We start from the raw sequence: 17,642 nt of genomic DNA, 5'->3' as shown, positions 1-17,642 counted from the left end.
TCAGTAAAATGATCTCGCTGCAAGGACACAACATTTCACGACTTTTAAGTCCTTTTCTGAGAGATTTAAATGTTTATATCTGAAATTCTGTTCCCAGTCGCAGCAGATTTATACAAAACCAGAGATTTGTCCCAGTTTTATACAAGAAATGTCCCAGGTGTTTCTATTTTTGACCAATGTGATCTAAACCAGGTCTAAACCAGGTCTAAACCAGGTCTAAACCAGGTCTAAACCAGGTCTAAACCAGGACTAAACCAGGTCTAAACCAGGACTAAACCAGGACTAAACCAGGACTAAACGAGGTCTAAACCAGGACTAAACCAGGTCTAAACCAGGTCTAAACCAGGACTAAACCAGGACTAAACCAGGACTAAACCAGGACTAAACCAGGACTAAACCAGGTCTAAACTAAACCAGGACTAAACCAGGACTAAACCAGGACTAAACCAGGTCTAAACCAGGTAAACCAGGACTAAACCAGGACTAAACCAGGACTAAAACTAAACCAGGTCTAAACCAGGGACTAAACCAGGACTAAACCAGGTCTAAACCAGGTCTAAACCAGGACTAAACCAGGACTAAACCAGGACTAAACCAGGTCTAAACCAGGTCTAAACCAGGACTAAACCAGGTCTAAACCAGGACTAAACCAGGACTAAACCAGGTCTAAACCAGAGGTCTAAACCAGGTCTAAACCAGGACTAAACCAGGACTAAACCAGGTAAACCAGGACTAAACCAGGAAACCAGGTCTAAACCAGGTCTAAACCAGGACTAAACCAGGACTAAACCAGGTCTAAACCAGGTCTAAACCAGGACTAAACCAGTCTAAACCAGGTCTAAACCAGGTCTAAACCAGGACTAAACCAGGACTAAACCAGGACTAAACCAGGTCTAAACCAGGACTAAACAGGACTAAACCAGGTCTAAACCAGGACTAAACCAGGACTAAACCAGGACTAAACCAGGACTAAACCAGGTCTAAACCAGGTCTAAACCAGGACTAAACCAGGTCTAAACCAGGACTAAACCAGGTCTAAACCAGGTCTAAACTAGGACTAAACCAGGACTAAACCAGGACTAAACCAGGTCTAAACCAGGACTAAACCAGGACTAAACCAGGACTAAACCAGGACTAAACCAGGTCTAAACCAGGACTAAACCAGGACTAAACCAGGACTAAACCAGGACTAAACCAGGACTAAACCAGGTCTAAACCAGGTCTAAACCAGGACTAAACCAGGACTAAACCAGGTCTAAAACCAGGACTAAACCAGGGACTAAACCAGGTCTAAACCAGGACTAAACCAGGTCTAAACCAGGTCTAAACAGGACTAAACCAGGACTAAACCAGGTCTAAACCAGGACTAAACCAGGACTAAACCAGGTCTAAACCAGGACTAAACCAGGACTAAACCAGGACTAAACCAGGTCTAAACTATGACTAAACCAGGACTAAACCAGGACTAAACCAGGTCTAAACCAGGACTAAACCAGGTCTAAACCAGGTCTAAACCAGGATTCTAAACCAGAACTAAACCAGGACTAAACCAGGACTAAACCAGGACTAAAACCAGGACTAAACCAGGTCTAAACCAGGACTAAACCGACTAAACAGACTAAACCAGACTAAACCAGGATAACCACTAAACCAGGACTGAACCAGGTCTAAACCAGGACTAAACCAGGTCTAAACCAGGACTAACTAAACCAGAAACCAGGACTAAACCAGGAAACCACTAAACCAGGACTAAACCAGGACTAAACTAAACCAGGACTAAACCAGAGAGGACTAAACCAGGATTAAACCAGACTAACAGGACTAAACCAGACTAAACCAGGTAAACCAGGATTAAACCAGGACTAAACCAGGACTAAACAGGACTAAACCAGGACTAAACCAGGACTAAACCAGGACTAAACCAGGACTAAACCAGGACTATCACAATGTTTGACTCGTCTTCAGTACAGAGGAGCATAAACTGACATTTGCTTCGTCAAAATACAGAAAATCGTGTTTGTGAACGACAATAAAACAAAACAAAACAAAAAATAAATAAATCCAGCGACAGAAGTGCCTGAGCTGAAGCCCGATTCGTCCGTCTCACCTCCCGGCGCGACAAAGGGCGACACCGTGAAGGCCAAAGGTTTTCTGACCCCTGATCTAGACGCTGGACAGAAATGAAACTGAGCGGAGACACCAGGGGGCGCCAGACTGACCCCCTCCCATCACGACGCGACATGTTCCACTACGACCTTCTTTTCACCGTTTTATTTCAACAGAGCAGCTGCGTTTAGAATGTAGAGAATCTGGTCTCCCTCGTTCTGCTGAAACTCGTCGCCAAAACCTTTTCGTGTCGCGTTTCCGTTTTGTGTTTTCCTTTTGTGCACGTGTTTGTGGAGCCTATAGATGCTTCTAGAACATGACACGAGGAGCACGAGGAACACGGAGCGGCAGGTGACTCCACGTGTCCAACAACTAGTCCTGGTTTAGTCCTGGTTCAGTCCTGGTTCAGTCCTGGTTTAGACCTGGTTTAGTCCTGGTTCAGTCCTGGTTCAGTCCTGGTTTCAGTCCTGGTTTAGTCCTGGTTCAGTCCTGGTTTCAGAGTCCTGGTTCAGTCCTGGTTTAGACCTGGTTCAGTCCTGGTTTTCAGTCCTGGTTTCAGTCCTGGTTCAGTCCTGGTTCAGTCCTGGTTTAGTCCTGGTTTAATCCTGGTTAGACCTGGTTTAGACCTGGTTTAGACCTGGTTTCAGTCCTGGTTTCAGTCCTGGTTCAGTCCTGGTTTAGTCCTGGTTTAGTCCTGGGTTCAGTCCTGGTTTCCTGGTTTAGTCCTGGTTTCAGTCCTGGTTTCCTGGTTAGTCCTGGTTCAGTCCTGGTTTAGTCCTGGTTAGTCCTGGTTTTCCAGTCCTGGTTTAGTCCTGGTTTCCTGGAGTTTAGACCTGGTTTAGACCTGGTTTTCAGTCCCTGGTTCAGTCCTGGTTCAGTCCTGGTTCAGTCCTGGTTTAGTCCTGGTTAGTCCTGGTTTAGACCTGGTTTTTCCTGGTTTCCTGGTTTAGACCTGGTTAGTCCTGGTTTCAGTCCTGGTTTTCCTGGTTTAGTCCTGGTTTAGTCCTGGTTTAGACCTGGTTTAGTCCTGGTTTAGTCCTGGTTTAGTCCTGGTTTAGTCCTGGTTTAGTCCTGGTTCAGTCCTGAAGTTTTGTTTTGTTTTAATTCAAAAACTCAGAGAAGAACTCCTAAAGCCTGAATCTTCACAACACAAAACACTCTGTTCCACCCTGTGATGTCATCATGTGGTGATACAGGAAGTGCTCCACTGTGTTTTTAAACTCCACACACCTTCACTAGAATCACCTGGATCATTTCAGACCTGGAATTTCCGATCTGTACTGAACTAAACGTAAAAGGAGCCGTTCACTTTAAAACAAAACACACAAACAAAACCACAACAACACAAACTCACACAACGCACAAACAAAACACACACACACACACACAAACTCACACAAACTCACACAAAACACAAACAAACTCACACAAAACACACACACAAAACACACACACACACACAAAACACACACAAACTCACACAGACGCACAAAAAACTCACACAAACACAACACACACACACACACAAAACAAACACACACACAAACACACACAAACACACAACACAACACAACACTCAAAACACACACACACACAAAACACACACAAACTCACACAAACGCACAAACACAAACAAACTCACACACAAAACACACAACACACACAACAAACTCACACAAACTCACACAAACTCACACAGACGCACAAACAAACTCACACAAACAAAACACACACACAAAACACACACAAAAAAACACACACAAAACACACACAAACTCACACAGACGCACAAACAAACTCACACAAACAAAACACACACACAAACACACACAAAAACAAAACACAAACAAACACACACAAACACACACAAACTCACACAAACGCACACAAACACAAACAAACTCACACAAACTCACACAGACGCACAAACAAACTCACACAAACAAAACACACACAAAACACACAAACTCACACAAACTGGGTCTTACCTTTTTTCGGTGCCGATGGATCTGAAAGGACAAAGGAGAAGATTTTTAGGAGCAGGTTTGACACGTGTGACCTGAGGGAGGAGGCTGCAAGTCACGACACGAAGCACTTTATTATTATTATTATTATTATTATTATTATTATCATTATTATAGTAAATTTACAGTTATTTACATAAAACCCGAGCACACGACACTTTTACTGCAGTAACTCACAGCTCACGACTGAGAATCTCACACAAAAATACACGTTAAAGGTTTTGGAATGAATTTATGGACTGAAAAAAACATGAAAAACAGGACGAGTTCTTTTAAAAATATCTGTAAATTGTTGCTGAAAACGCACTTTTTTTTTTTTTTTTTTTTTACACTGAAGTAAAGTTGATGTTTTAGTGTTACTTCGTCGTTTACTTTATGTTTTATTCGTGTTTTCTCATATTTTGTTTTTATCGGGTTTTAAACTCGATCTCGATTCGTGCTGATCAAAAATATATCGGCGTCCAAATATCGAATCCACCGATATCCTGGTTGGACATAGAAATCAAAGTACTACTACTACTACTACTGCTACTAGACCTAAACTTACTACTACTACTACTACTACTACTACTACTACTACTACTACTACTACTACTACTACTACTACTACTACTACTACTACTACTACTACTACTACTACTACTACTACTACTACTACTACTACTACTACTACTACTACTACTACTACTACTACTACTACTACTACTACTACTACTACTACTACTACTACTACTACTACTACTACTACTACTACTACTACTACTACCTACTACTACTACTACTACTACTACTACTACTACTACTACTACTACTACTACTACTACTACTACTACTACTACTACTACTACTACTACTACTACTACTACCTACTACTACTACTACTACTACTACTACTACTACTACTACTACTACTACTACCTACTACTACTACTACTACTACTACTACTACTACTACTACTACTACTACTACTACTACTACTACTACTACTACTACTACTACTACTACTACCTACTACTACTACTACTACTACTACTACTACTACTACTACTACTACTACTACTACTACTACTACTACTACTACTACTACTACTACTACTACTACTACTACTACTACTACTACTACTACTACTACTACTACTACTACTACTACTACTACTACTACTACTACTACTACTACTACTACTACTACTACTACTACTACTACTACTACTACTACTACTACTACTACTACTACTACTACTACTACTACTACTACTACCTACTACTACTACTACTACTACTACTACTACTACTACTACACACTACTACTACTACTACACACTACAACTACAACTACTACTACTACTACTACTACTACTACTACTACTACTACTACTACTACTACTACTACTACTACTACTACTACTACTACTACTACTACTACTACTACTACTACTACTACTACTACTACTACTACTACTACTACTACTACTACTACTACTACTACTACTACTACTACTACTACTACTACTACTACTACTACTACTACTACTACTACTACTACTCCTACATCTACTACTACTACTACACCTACATCTACTACTACTACTACTACCTACATCTACTACTACTACTACTACTACTACTACTACTACTACTACTACTACTACTACTACTACTACTACTACTACTACTACTACTGCCTACTACCTACTACTACTACTACTACTACTACTACCTACTACTCCTACTACTACTCTACTACTACTACTACTACTACTACTACTACTACTACTACTACTACTACTACTACTACTACTACTACTACTACTACTACTCCTACTACTACTACTACTACTACCTACTACTCCTACTACTCCTACTACTCCTACTACTACTACTACTACTACTACTACTCCTACTCGTACTCCTACGCCTACTCCTGCTACGGAGTTCTGCTGTTACTGTAAAACTAAAAACAACAACTAGCATGCTAACTACATACTTCCTGCTTATCAGACAACAAAAAGTTTTACTCAAATAAAATGAGGGGGGGGAAAAATCATGTACAACATCTTAAATAATCAGTTGATTTCTGAGTGTGTGATTTTTCTTGGGGAGTAAACTGAGGTAAAAAAAAAAAAAAAAAAAGTACAAATGAATTTTGAAAAGAAAAGACAAAAATCCACAGTTTAAAGGTCAGACGCACGTTTACAGGTCGGAACATGAGGCAGTTTATCATCGTGACTGCGCCGAGGGCAAAGGTCACGCGCAGATATTTACATTTCTGAGTCGTGTACAGGAGATTTGTTGAACCTCGGCACTGGAGAAGAGTCTGACTGCAAAGACCGAACCTTAAACAAACAGATGAGGCCGTTTTCTAATCTGTTCTAATGTGGTTTCCTCTTCCTTTTCACACATTATACGTGTGCAGGTGGTGCACACAGACACACGTTTATGTGAATGGACACATATTGTGTGTCTTAGTGTTTTGTGGTGAATGACTCGGCGGTGACAGACACACATCAGAGTATCAGAGTTTTCAGGAGTCCCACAGTCCCCGTCACATCTGGACCAACATGAACTCGAGGAGCTGGAGGCACCAGATCGTTCAGATTCTGGAGACGTTTTCAGTCGGATTAATGTGAACAAACACTGTACACACAACAAAAACAACTTGAATATGTAGTGCAACAGTGTGAACGGGGCCTGAGTCGTGTCCTTTAATCCGACAGAAGCTGAACCGCATCAGCGACACAAGGAAAGAGCAGTTTTGTTTTCTTTTATCAGAGCTTATAGTTTATGCAAATGAGTCATGTGGTTTTAAGTTTAGCTTCTGTAAATTGTAAACAAATGTGTCAAAACTGAATTAAACACATTATTACTCAATGTTCGACAGAAATGTTTGTAGAGCCAAGGTAGAGACGACCAATCACAGCCCTTATTGTCTGCGTCGTTTTTCCTGCCGTCTACATCGTTTTGACGCGTAGTTAGAAAATTTTGAAGGTGCACGTCGGTCGACACAGACGCTCTGACGCTGCACCGTAAAATTGGGCTTTTAGGGTCCAGCGTCGGATCGTCGGTGCAGGACTCTGGTGTGGTGAAAGTTTCTGTGACGTTTGTGAATGTTCATGTGCACTGAAACGAAATCGAAATCGCAATACCTGCCAGAAAATGTATATGTTTTTCTTAAAATCATCACAAATTTATGACATCACGGAAACTGTGGATTTTGAGATGGTACTGCCTTTTTTTTCTTTTCTTTTTTTTTTTTCCCCCCCCAACACCAAATGTGACAGAAAATCTTCCAGAAGAAAACACTTTGATCGTCAACGAAACAACAGAGCAAGAAAAACTGGAAACTGGACCCACGGCGAACACTTTCAAATCAGCAACAAGTTCTATTTTTCACGTTTTTAAGTTGACACAGGGAGGTCTGACAGAGGAAGTTAAAGGTGTGTGTCTCTTTGTGCTTCTGTGTGTGTTTCTGTGTGTTTCTTTGTGTTTCTTTGTGTTTCTGTGTGTGTTTCTTTGTGTGTTTCTTTGTGCTTCCGTGTGTGTTTCTGTGTGTTTCTGTGTGTGTGTCTGGTCTGTCTTCAAAGTAATCCCAAAACAAACACAGAAATCTGCTCCGTGTAAACTCACGTCAGCGCGAGCTCAGACCTGTCCAGGCCCCGACAATCCACTAATGACACTGCACGATAATCATTAGAAACCCACAAGAAACGCACAAAAGACACACAAGAAACACACAAAAAACACACACAAGAAACACACACAAAAACACACACAAAAACACACAAGAAACACACAAAAACACAAAAGAAACACACAAGAAACACACAAAAAACACACAACAACACACAAAAAACACACAAGAAACACACACACAAAAAACACACAACACACAAAAAACACACAAGAAACACACAAAAAAAGACACACACCCGAGGCCAAGTCCATTTTACGTTATTTTCAGTTTTGTTTTAAAGTTATTTAAAGTTTAAACTCTGAACATTTACGCTGAGTTCTTTTCTCAAACTGAAAACCTTCTGTTGTCTGTAGTGTCGTAGTCTTCAAGACCGGGCCTGAACTCGAGACCGGCCTCAAGACCTTTTTTATGGTCTAGGTCTTGTCTTGGACTCAAGCGCATTTTGGACTGTCTTGAAGGCGTCTGGTCTCAGTCTTGTCTCTCTTGTCTCGGTCTTGTCTCGGTCTCTCTCTCGGTCTTCTCTGGTCTCCTCTCCGTCTTGTTGGCACTTGGTCTCAGTCTTGTCTGTCTTGTCTTGTCTCTCGTCTTGAAGGCGCTTGGTCTTGTCTCGTCTCGGTCTCGGTCTCGGTCTTGTCTCGGTCTTGTCTCGTCTTGTCTCTTGTCGGTCTGTCTCGGTCTTGTCTTGTCGGTCTTGTCTCGGTCTTGTCTCGGTCTCTCGGTCTCGGTCTTGTAGGCGCTTGGTCTTGGTCTCGGTCTTGTCTTGTCTCATCTCGGTCTTGAAGGCGTCTTGTCTCGGTCTTGTCTCGGTCTTGATCTTGACTCGTCTTGATCTTGAAAGGCTCGTCTCGGTCTTCGGTCTGGTCTCGGTCTCTCGGTCTCGGTCTGGTCTCGGTCTTGTCTCGGTCTTGTCTCGGTCGTCTGGTCTCGGTCTCGGTCTGTCGGTCTCTCGTCTTGGTCTCGGTCTTGTCTTGTCTCTCTCGGTCTTGTCGTCTTGTCTCTCTGGTCTGGTCTGGTCTCGGTCTTGTCTTGTCTCGTCTTGTCTCGGTCGTCTCGGTCTCGTCTGGTCTCGGTCTCGTCTGGTCTCTCGTCTCGGTCGGTCTCGGTCTCGGTCTCGGTCTCGTCTCGTCTCGTCTCGGTCTCGGTCTCGTCTCGGTCTCGGTCTCGGTCTCTCTTCGGTCTTTCAGCCTCGTTTCGGCCTCAACCCTCAGAAGTCTTGGTCTCGTCCTGGTCTCTAGTCGACACAGGAAGTGCTCCACTGTGTTTTTAAACTCCGCACACCTTCACTCGAATCACCCGGATCATTTCTCTCTGGACTTGTCGATCTTCACCGAACTGAAGGTAAAAGGAGCCGTTCACGTGAAAACTCCAGCGACTCCGGGTCCGTTTTTCGAGGAGGTAACATCGTTTTAACTCGACTCGACTTGACTTGGGAGAGAACTGAGCGCGACATGAACATCGCGTACGTCCTTTTGTTTAAACTCCACGCCGAAATGTTCCGTGTTTTCATTTTTATGGCGTCGCACATTGTTGAAACGCTGCGCATACCCGAGCTCCGGGCGCCGAAACAAAGCCCCAGTGTGGCTCCCGAGTGGCTCTGTTCAAACTGTCACTTTAAAACGATGATGTACGAGGAATGTTTTCACTGCTGTTTACTGCCCCCGGGCCCTCGCCGCTATCTGCCCCATCTGCCCCCCCCCGCCCTCTCCTGCGCTCAGCCTGGGAACGGCACGGTGCAACTCTGCAGGTTTCAGCTGATACTCCGCAGTGACATCGCGCTGGGGGTGTTCTACGGGTATTTCTACGGCGGAAAGTTTCTGTACTGGTTGCAAAACAACTTTCTCCAGCTAAACTCTGACAAGACTGAAGTCATAGTGTTTGGTCCACAGAAACAAAGGGACAGTGTCAGCATCACCTCCAGTCTCTCTCTCTAAAACCTTCAAATCAGGCAAGAAATCTCGGGGTAATAATGGACTCAGACTTGAACTTTAACAGCCACATCAAATCAAAAACATCTGCAGCCTTTTACCATCTAAAAACAGAGCAAAAATCAAAGGTTTACTGTCTAAATCAGACTTGGAGAAACTTATCCATGCATTTGTCTCCAGTAGATTAGATACTGTAATGTTCTGCTCACTGGTCTCTCCAAACGAGCTGTGAGACGCTGCAGAACATCCAGAACATCCAGAACATCCAGAACATCCAGAACGCTGCAGCTCGGGTCCTGACTCGAACTAGGAAGTACGAGCACATAAGTCCTGGTCTCAGGTCTCTGCTCTGGCTCCTGTGGCTCAGAGACTTTAAAGCGTCTCTGTTTGTACAAGTGTCTCCATGGTCGAGCACCAAAGTCCATCTGTGACATGTTAGTGTCATATGAACATCTCACACTCTGAGGAGCTCAGGGACCAACTCCTGCTGGTGCCCAGAGTCACGACTAAACAAGGGGAGTCAGAGTTTCAGGTTCATGCAGCTAAAACCTGGAACAGTCTGAACATGTGAGACAGACTCTTCTGTGACGCTGTTTAAATCCAGACTCTAAAACATTTCTGTTTAACTGTGCAAATAACTGAAAGGTTTTCATTCTGCACTCTTCTCTCTTTTTAATTTTAATCTTCATGATTATTTATGTTTGATTTGTTTTTATTATGATTTTAATGTATTTCTTATTCTGTAAAGCACTTTGAATTACTTTGTGTACGAATTGTGCTGTACAAATAAACTTGCCTTGCCTTGCCTTACTTACTAAAGTGACGCGAGCAAAGCCATGAAAAGTTTTAAAATAGTCTGAAAACTCAAGGAAAAAAAAAGACAAAATGGATTTAAAGAGCAGGTCATCGGTGCGAGCGTCATGGTCCAGTTTAAGAGTTTGATTTTCAACTAAATCCTTTTTTTGAGCCCGTGTCCCCTGTCCCAGCAGATTTATCCAAAACCACCGATTTGTCCCAGTTTCATACAAAAAATGTCCCTGTTGTCCCTATTTTTGACCAGTCTGGTCCTGCCGACAGTAAAGACACACAAACACCGACATTTCTTTAGGTAAAACACAAAAATTCTGCTTAAAAACGACCAATAAACAAAGAAAATGTGAATATACTCGGGGCAGTGTCGGGGAGTAACAGATTACATGTACTGGAGTTATGTAATCAGAGTACAAATGATGAGTAAAAGTACTCAGTTACAGTTACTGTTTCAGTGAGTGGTAATTAGATTACAGTTACTTTGTTGAAATAAATGGATTACACAGAGGGATTTTCCTGTTTTCCTTTTTTCGTGTTTTGGCTCTATCCCCCTTTTTCGGTAATTCCACTCATTGCCGGAAACTAAACCAGGCCTAAATCAGGACTAAAACCAGGTCTAAACTAGAACTAAACCAGGTCTAAAACCAGGTCTAAAACCAGGTCTAAACTAGAACTAAACCAGGTCTAAAACCAGGTCTAAACTAGAACTAAACCAGGTCTAAAACCAGGTCTAAAACCAGGTCTAAACTAGAACTAAACCAGGTCTAAAACCAGGTCTAAAACCAGTCTAAACTAGAACTAAACCAGGTCTAAACCAGGACTAAAACCAGGTCTAAAACTAAACTAAACAAAGGTCTAAACCAGGTCTAAACTAGAATCTAAACCAGGACTAAAACCAGGTCTAAACCAGGTCTAAAACCAGGAAAACCAGGACTAAAACCAGATCTAAACCAGGTCTAAACCAGGTCTAAAACCAGGTCTAAACCAGGACTAAAACCAGATCTAAACTAGGTCTAAACTAGAACTAAACAAGGTCTAAACCAGGTCTAAACTAGGCCTAAAACCAGGACTAAACCAGGTCTAAACCAGGTCTAAACCAGGTCTAAACCGGGACTAAAACAGGATTTAACAGGACTAAATCCTGCTGTGTGGACGTGTTTCTTCGTCTTTTATCAATAATATTTTTAATTTGTTTAAGTAAAGTCTGGGCTTTTTATTTTCTTTTATCAGACAAAACTTCTTATGTTATGATCCGAGTCTTTGTTTCTCTACAGTAAATCAAGTAATCCAAAGTAATCAGATTACATTACTCACTTTAAGTAAATTAATGGATTACGTTACAGACTACATTCTGGTGTGTGTAATCTGTAATCTGTAGGGGATTACATTTTAAAAGTAAATTTCCCAACACTGACTAGGGGTGTGCAAAAATATCGAAATATCAATATATCGTATCGTTTACTGTGACGATACAGCATCGATATTGTGGGCTGCTGTATCGATATATCGCCAAGAGTATTTTTTGGTTTATTTTGCTAAATTATTTTCTTACAGCTACAGTTTTGTTGCTTGTTTACGCGACACATTTGACAGTTTCACTTTTTGATGAGTAAAATGGGAGTTTTTCATTTTAAGTTTGCACAATAAGAGGTGTAACAAAGACTTTTAGTATCACAGCCACGATATAGCCTTTATTTTTTACCGAACCGTATCGAATCGTTTTGAAATATATCGTATCGAATCGAAAGTGCACTGTATCGAAATATGTATCGTATCGTGGCCTTTCTGATCAGATCGTGTTAAAATTAAACTCAGATTAAAGTCTAACAGAGAGCGTCTACAGTTAGTGGACAGTAAGGAGCATTAAGAGAAACAAACGGACGACACTTGAGTCTGATCCTGAGTCCAAACGTCCTCGATCCATCGGCAGATCGTGGTGTAATTCTTATTTCCTACGAGGACGACTCAAATAAACACTGAGTAATAATGTGTTTAATTCAGCTTTGAGCACATTCGTTTACGTTTTACAGGAACTAAACTTAAAACCACATGACTCATTTGCATAAACTATAAGCTCTGAAAAAAACAACTCGCTCTTTTACTCCGCGAGGCTCCTGATTTCGGTCGCCGTAATTCTCCGACAATCCATCAAGAGGTGCGGCTTCGTAGTTTAACAAAGTCGTACTAAAACATTTTGACAGATTTTTGAGCGACGTGTACCACAGAAAATCAGTTCGATGTCAGTAACACAACCAGAATTAAAACATAAGATGCACGGTCGCTTTTTGAGAAAATTAAAAGGATTTTAAGTGCGCCTTATAGTATGAAAAATACGGTAACGGTAACTGGTGGAGAGTCCGTAAAAAAAAAAAAAAAAAAAAGCTTTTCTGGTGGAGATGTTATCGTAAGTCTGTGCATTTAATTTAATTTTGAGTCTCCAAACTCATATAATCGAGCTGAAATGGAGATTTACAAAGTTTATTTCGAGTTTTTTTAAATTTAAATAAGTATATTTATTTTATTTTTAAATATAGAGATTGTAGAACAGCTGGATATAGAGTTTATTTTGGACACATTTATGTTTTTCTATGTCTTATTTCATGTTCAAAGTTTATTTTTTATTCATTTTATGTTTTATTCATTGCAAAACTGATCTAAGGTTCAGATTTGTAGCCTGAATTTGTTTTCAATTTGAAAGTTTTGCACAAATTATCGTAATTATCATTGCGTAAAGTTTTTTTTTTTTTTTTTGAGATAGAGAGAAAATGCTGAATAAATGCATCATGTAACTAAAAAATAATCGTTTGAATAATCGTGATAATGATTTTTTCCATAATCGAGCAGCTCTATGTTATCACTTTGTCTGGAATGTTTCGCAGTATGGCTTTAAACCTTTCTATCTTCACGGAGAACAAACCAGACGACCAAGAAGTTACTGACCTGTAACTTCTTGGTGTGGAAATCTGTGGAAATGTCTGTTTTTCTTGGTATTTTTGAGGTATTTTTTGTAAATTTTGAGCTTTAAATCCACCTGTAACTGACTAAATGTAAAGTCGAGCCGTTTATTTATGTTATTTAATGTTTCAAAATGTGACATCTCATTAAAAACACGTATGATTTTCGTTCAGTTTTCATTTATTGGAGCATAAATCGATGTAATAATTCCAGCGACAGGCGCAGACCTTTCGTAATCCCACAGGTGTTTTTTTTTTTTTTTTTTTTACTCACAGACCACACGGCAATGAGACACGAGATTAATGCCGCGACCTTTGGGAGACATTAACCGAACTCTTGAGAAACGCAATATTTTCTGTGGTTATCTGCAAAGGCGTGAACGATAAGAAACGTCGAGTGTTTAGAGAATTCTCCGCGTTACGGCGTCGCTCTGTTGATTTAACATCAGACTCACCCGAGTAAATCAGCTTTAATGTGAGCGCAGGTTTCAAGTATTTACACTAAATAATCCAGACACACACACGGTTTTTCCTTCACGGCGACAGTTTCGTCTTTGAACTGAAAAAAATTTATTCATTGTAATAAATAATTCACAATGTTAAAGACGCTCTGCCGGATTATTTTTCCATTTTTGAGTTAAACGTGTCCTGCCCCAGAACAGATAAATCGTGTTTAAGCAGCGGAAAATACGTCAGATTGTTAAAACTGTGACACAAAAATGCACCGTTGGCATGCTAGTTGTTGTTTTAGTGTAACTGTGATGGAAAAAAACTCAGCTCTGGATTAAGAAAATCGTAAATAGAAGCTCTGAACGATCTGAACATAAACGAGAAAGAAGTTTGGACCAACGCAAACGGTTTTAAATCAACAAGTTCTGTTTTTTGACGTTTTTTGACTTTAAAGTTACACAAATTTACAACGAAACAGCAACAACGTAAACTCGGCAAACACGCGAAACACTCGTAAAATACTAGAGCTGCTCGATTATGGAAAAAAATCATTATCGTAATTATTTTGGTCAATACTGAAATTTTTAGTTTAGCTACAAATCTGAACAATCTTAGAACAGTTTTGCGATGGATAAAACTAAAATTAATAAAATATTCTTTTAACATAAAATAAGGTGCAGAGGCTGGAGTGTAAATTGACACTTTTAAAAAAAAAAAATGCAATTTCTTCAGTGCTTTTTTCTCCACATACTGTATGTCACAGTGTATGTATAGTTTTTTGTTTTGTTTTGTTTTTCCACACATAAAATTAATATTAATGTAAGGGTATATCAAAAAAGTAAATAAAATGAAAATAAACAGTAATGATAAAATAAAATAATAAAATGAAAATAAAATAAAATAAAAAAATAAACAGTAACTATAAAATAAAAAAAAACAGTAATGATAAAATAAAAATGAAAATAAACTGTAATGATAAAATAAAAAAAAAACAGTAATGATAAAATAAAATAAATGGTAATGATAAAATAAATTGAAAATAAAATAAAATGAAAATAAACAGTAATGATAAAATAAAAATAAATGGTAATGATAAAATGAAAATAAAATGAAAAAATAAAATAAAAATAAACAGTAACTATAAAATAAATAAAAAAATAGTAATGATAAAATAAAATGAAAATAAACTGTAATGATAAAATAAAAAAAACAGTAATGATAAAATAAAATAAAAATAAAATGAAAATAAATGGTAATGATAAAATAAAATAAAATGAAAATAAACAGTAATGATAAAATAAAAATAAATGGTAATGAAAATAAAATGAAAATAAAATAAAAATAAACAGTAATGATAAAATGAAATAAAAATAAAATAAAAATAAAATGAAAATAATATAATATAATATTTTGAATGAAATCAAAAATAATCATGTGCAGTTCTGCCCACGTTACCAGATGTAAATTCCGTCTCACACACAAACACACAGTAATAATCCATTTTAAAAAATCAGTCAATCAAATAAATCATTAAAGTTGCAGTGACGTACCTTCGGCGACGGCGGCGGGCTTCGGCTTCTCATCTGCGGGAGACAAAATGGAGGACAGGGATGAGCGCAGGAAATCAGAGCATCAGTAACACGAGACGCAGATAAAACGAGAGGAAACAAGAGAGTGTATCTGGGTTTGTGTGTTCAGGAGAAAACGACACCGGCAGAGTCGTCCCATTTAACTCTGAGGGTGTGACTCACGTGCAGAAGAACACAATAACATCACAATAACATCACAATAACAACACAATAACATCACAATAACAACACAATAACAACACAATAACATCACAATAACAACACAATAACATCACAATACATCACAACACAATAACAACACAATAACAAACACACAATAACATCACAATAACAACACAATAACATCACAATAACAACACAATAACAACACAATAACAACACAATAACAACACAATAACATCACAATAACATCACAATAACAACACAATAACAACACAATAACATCACAATAACAACATCACAATAACATCACAATACACAATCACAACACAATAACATCACAATAACATCACAAACACAATAACAACACAATAACATCACAATAACAACACAATAACATCACAATAACATCACAATAACAACACAATAACAACACAATAACATCACAATAACAACACAATAACATCACAATAACAACACAATAACATCACAATAACAACACAATAACAACACAATAACATCACAATAACAATCACACAATAATATCACAATAACATCACAATAACATCACAATAACACAATAACAATCACAATCACAATAACAATAACAACACAATAACATCACAATAACAACACAATAACAACACAATAACATCACAATAACATCACATCACAAACAATAACAACAACACAATAACATCACAATACACACACAATAACAACACAATAACAACACAATAACAACACAATAACAACACAATAACAATCACAATAACAACACAATAACAACACAATAACAACACAATAACATCACATTGTGCACGACTAAGAGTTTAGACACGTTTTCAGCTGTTTCGTCTTTATTTCCATGATTTTTTACTCTGTAGATTCTCACTGAAGGATTTAAAAACCATTTCAGGGACTTGATCGTGCAGCTCACTCAGAGAACACAGAGTTTTTACTGTCGACAAAGAAAAAGGAAAACCGCTTTTTTACAGTCTTGGTCTCGTCTTGGACTCGAGTGTATTTGGACTTGGTCTTGTCTCGGACTCGGTCTTTGTCTCGAGACTGGCTTCGAGGCCATTTTGTTACAGTCTTGATCGCCTCTCGGACTCTAGCACATTTGGTCTCGGTCTTGTCTCGGTCTCGTCTCGGTCTCGTCTCAGTCTTAAAGGTGCTCGGTCTCGTCTCGGTCTCGTCTCGGTCTCGTCTCGTCTCGGTCTCGTCTCGGTCTCGGTCTCTCGTCTCGTCTCGGTCTCGTCTCGGTCTCGTCTCGGTCTTCTCTTGGTCTTGAAGGCGCTTGGTCTCAGTCTCGTCTCGGTCTCGTCTCGGTCTCATAGGTGCTTGGTCTTGGTCTTGTCTCGGTCTTGAAGGCACTTGGTCTTGTTCCAGTCTCAGACTCGGTCTTGATCTCGAAACCAGCCTTGAGACCGCTTTTTTACGGTCTTGGTCTTGTCTCGGACTCAAACACATTTGGACTAATTTTTGTCTCAATCTTGATGAGGCTTGATCTCGGTCTTGGTCTCGAGACTGGCCTTTTTTACAGTCTTGATCTCGCCTCGGACTCGAGTGCATTTGAACTCTGTCTTGTCTTGGATTCAAGGTCTGAAACTTGAAGGCACTTGGTCTCGGTCTCGTCTCGGTCTCGTCTCGGTCTCGTCTCGGTCTCGTCTCGGTCTCGTCTCGGTCTCGTCTCGGTCTCGTCTCGGTCTCGAAGGCACTTGGTCTCGTTCTTGTCTCAGACTTGATCTTGATCTCGAGACCAGCCTCAAGACCGCTTTTTTACAGTCTTGGTCTTGTCTTGGACTGAAGCGCATTTGGACTCAGTCTTGTCTCGGTCTTGATGGCGCTTGGAATCGGTCTTGTCTTGGACTCGGTCTTGATCTTGAGGCTGGCCTTGAGACCGCTGTTTTAGTCTTTGTCTCGTCTCAGA

At 39.7% G+C, this 17,642-nt stretch overlaps 1 protein-coding gene across 1 annotated transcript in view; it reads right to left on the bottom strand.

Moving 5' to 3' along the window:
- Nucleotides 1–17,642, bottom strand: part of si:ch211-39i22.1 (retinitis pigmentosa 1-like 1 protein) — a 143,197-nt gene that overhangs the window by 21,506 nt on the left and 104,049 nt on the right. Inside the window, exons 7-8 of the mRNA XM_055150718.1 lie at nt 15,512–15,544; nt 4,095–4,115 (exon numbers count right to left, since the gene is read on the bottom strand). Of these exons, the coding sequence (XP_055006693.1) occupies nt 4,095–4,115; nt 15,512–15,544 (54 nt within the window). The remainder of the gene's footprint in view (nt 1–4,094; nt 4,116–15,511; nt 15,545–17,642) is intronic.

The sequence above is a fragment of the Boleophthalmus pectinirostris genome, unplaced genomic scaffold (assembly GCF_026225935.1).
Source record: "Boleophthalmus pectinirostris isolate CB_2022bp ecotype Guang Dong unplaced genomic scaffold, ASM2622593v1 HiC_scaffold_1, whole genome shotgun sequence".
NCBI classification, from domain to species: domain Eukaryota; kingdom Metazoa; phylum Chordata; class Actinopteri; order Gobiiformes; family Gobiidae; genus Boleophthalmus; species Boleophthalmus pectinirostris.
This window is presented reverse-complemented; position numbering and strand designations above follow the sequence as displayed.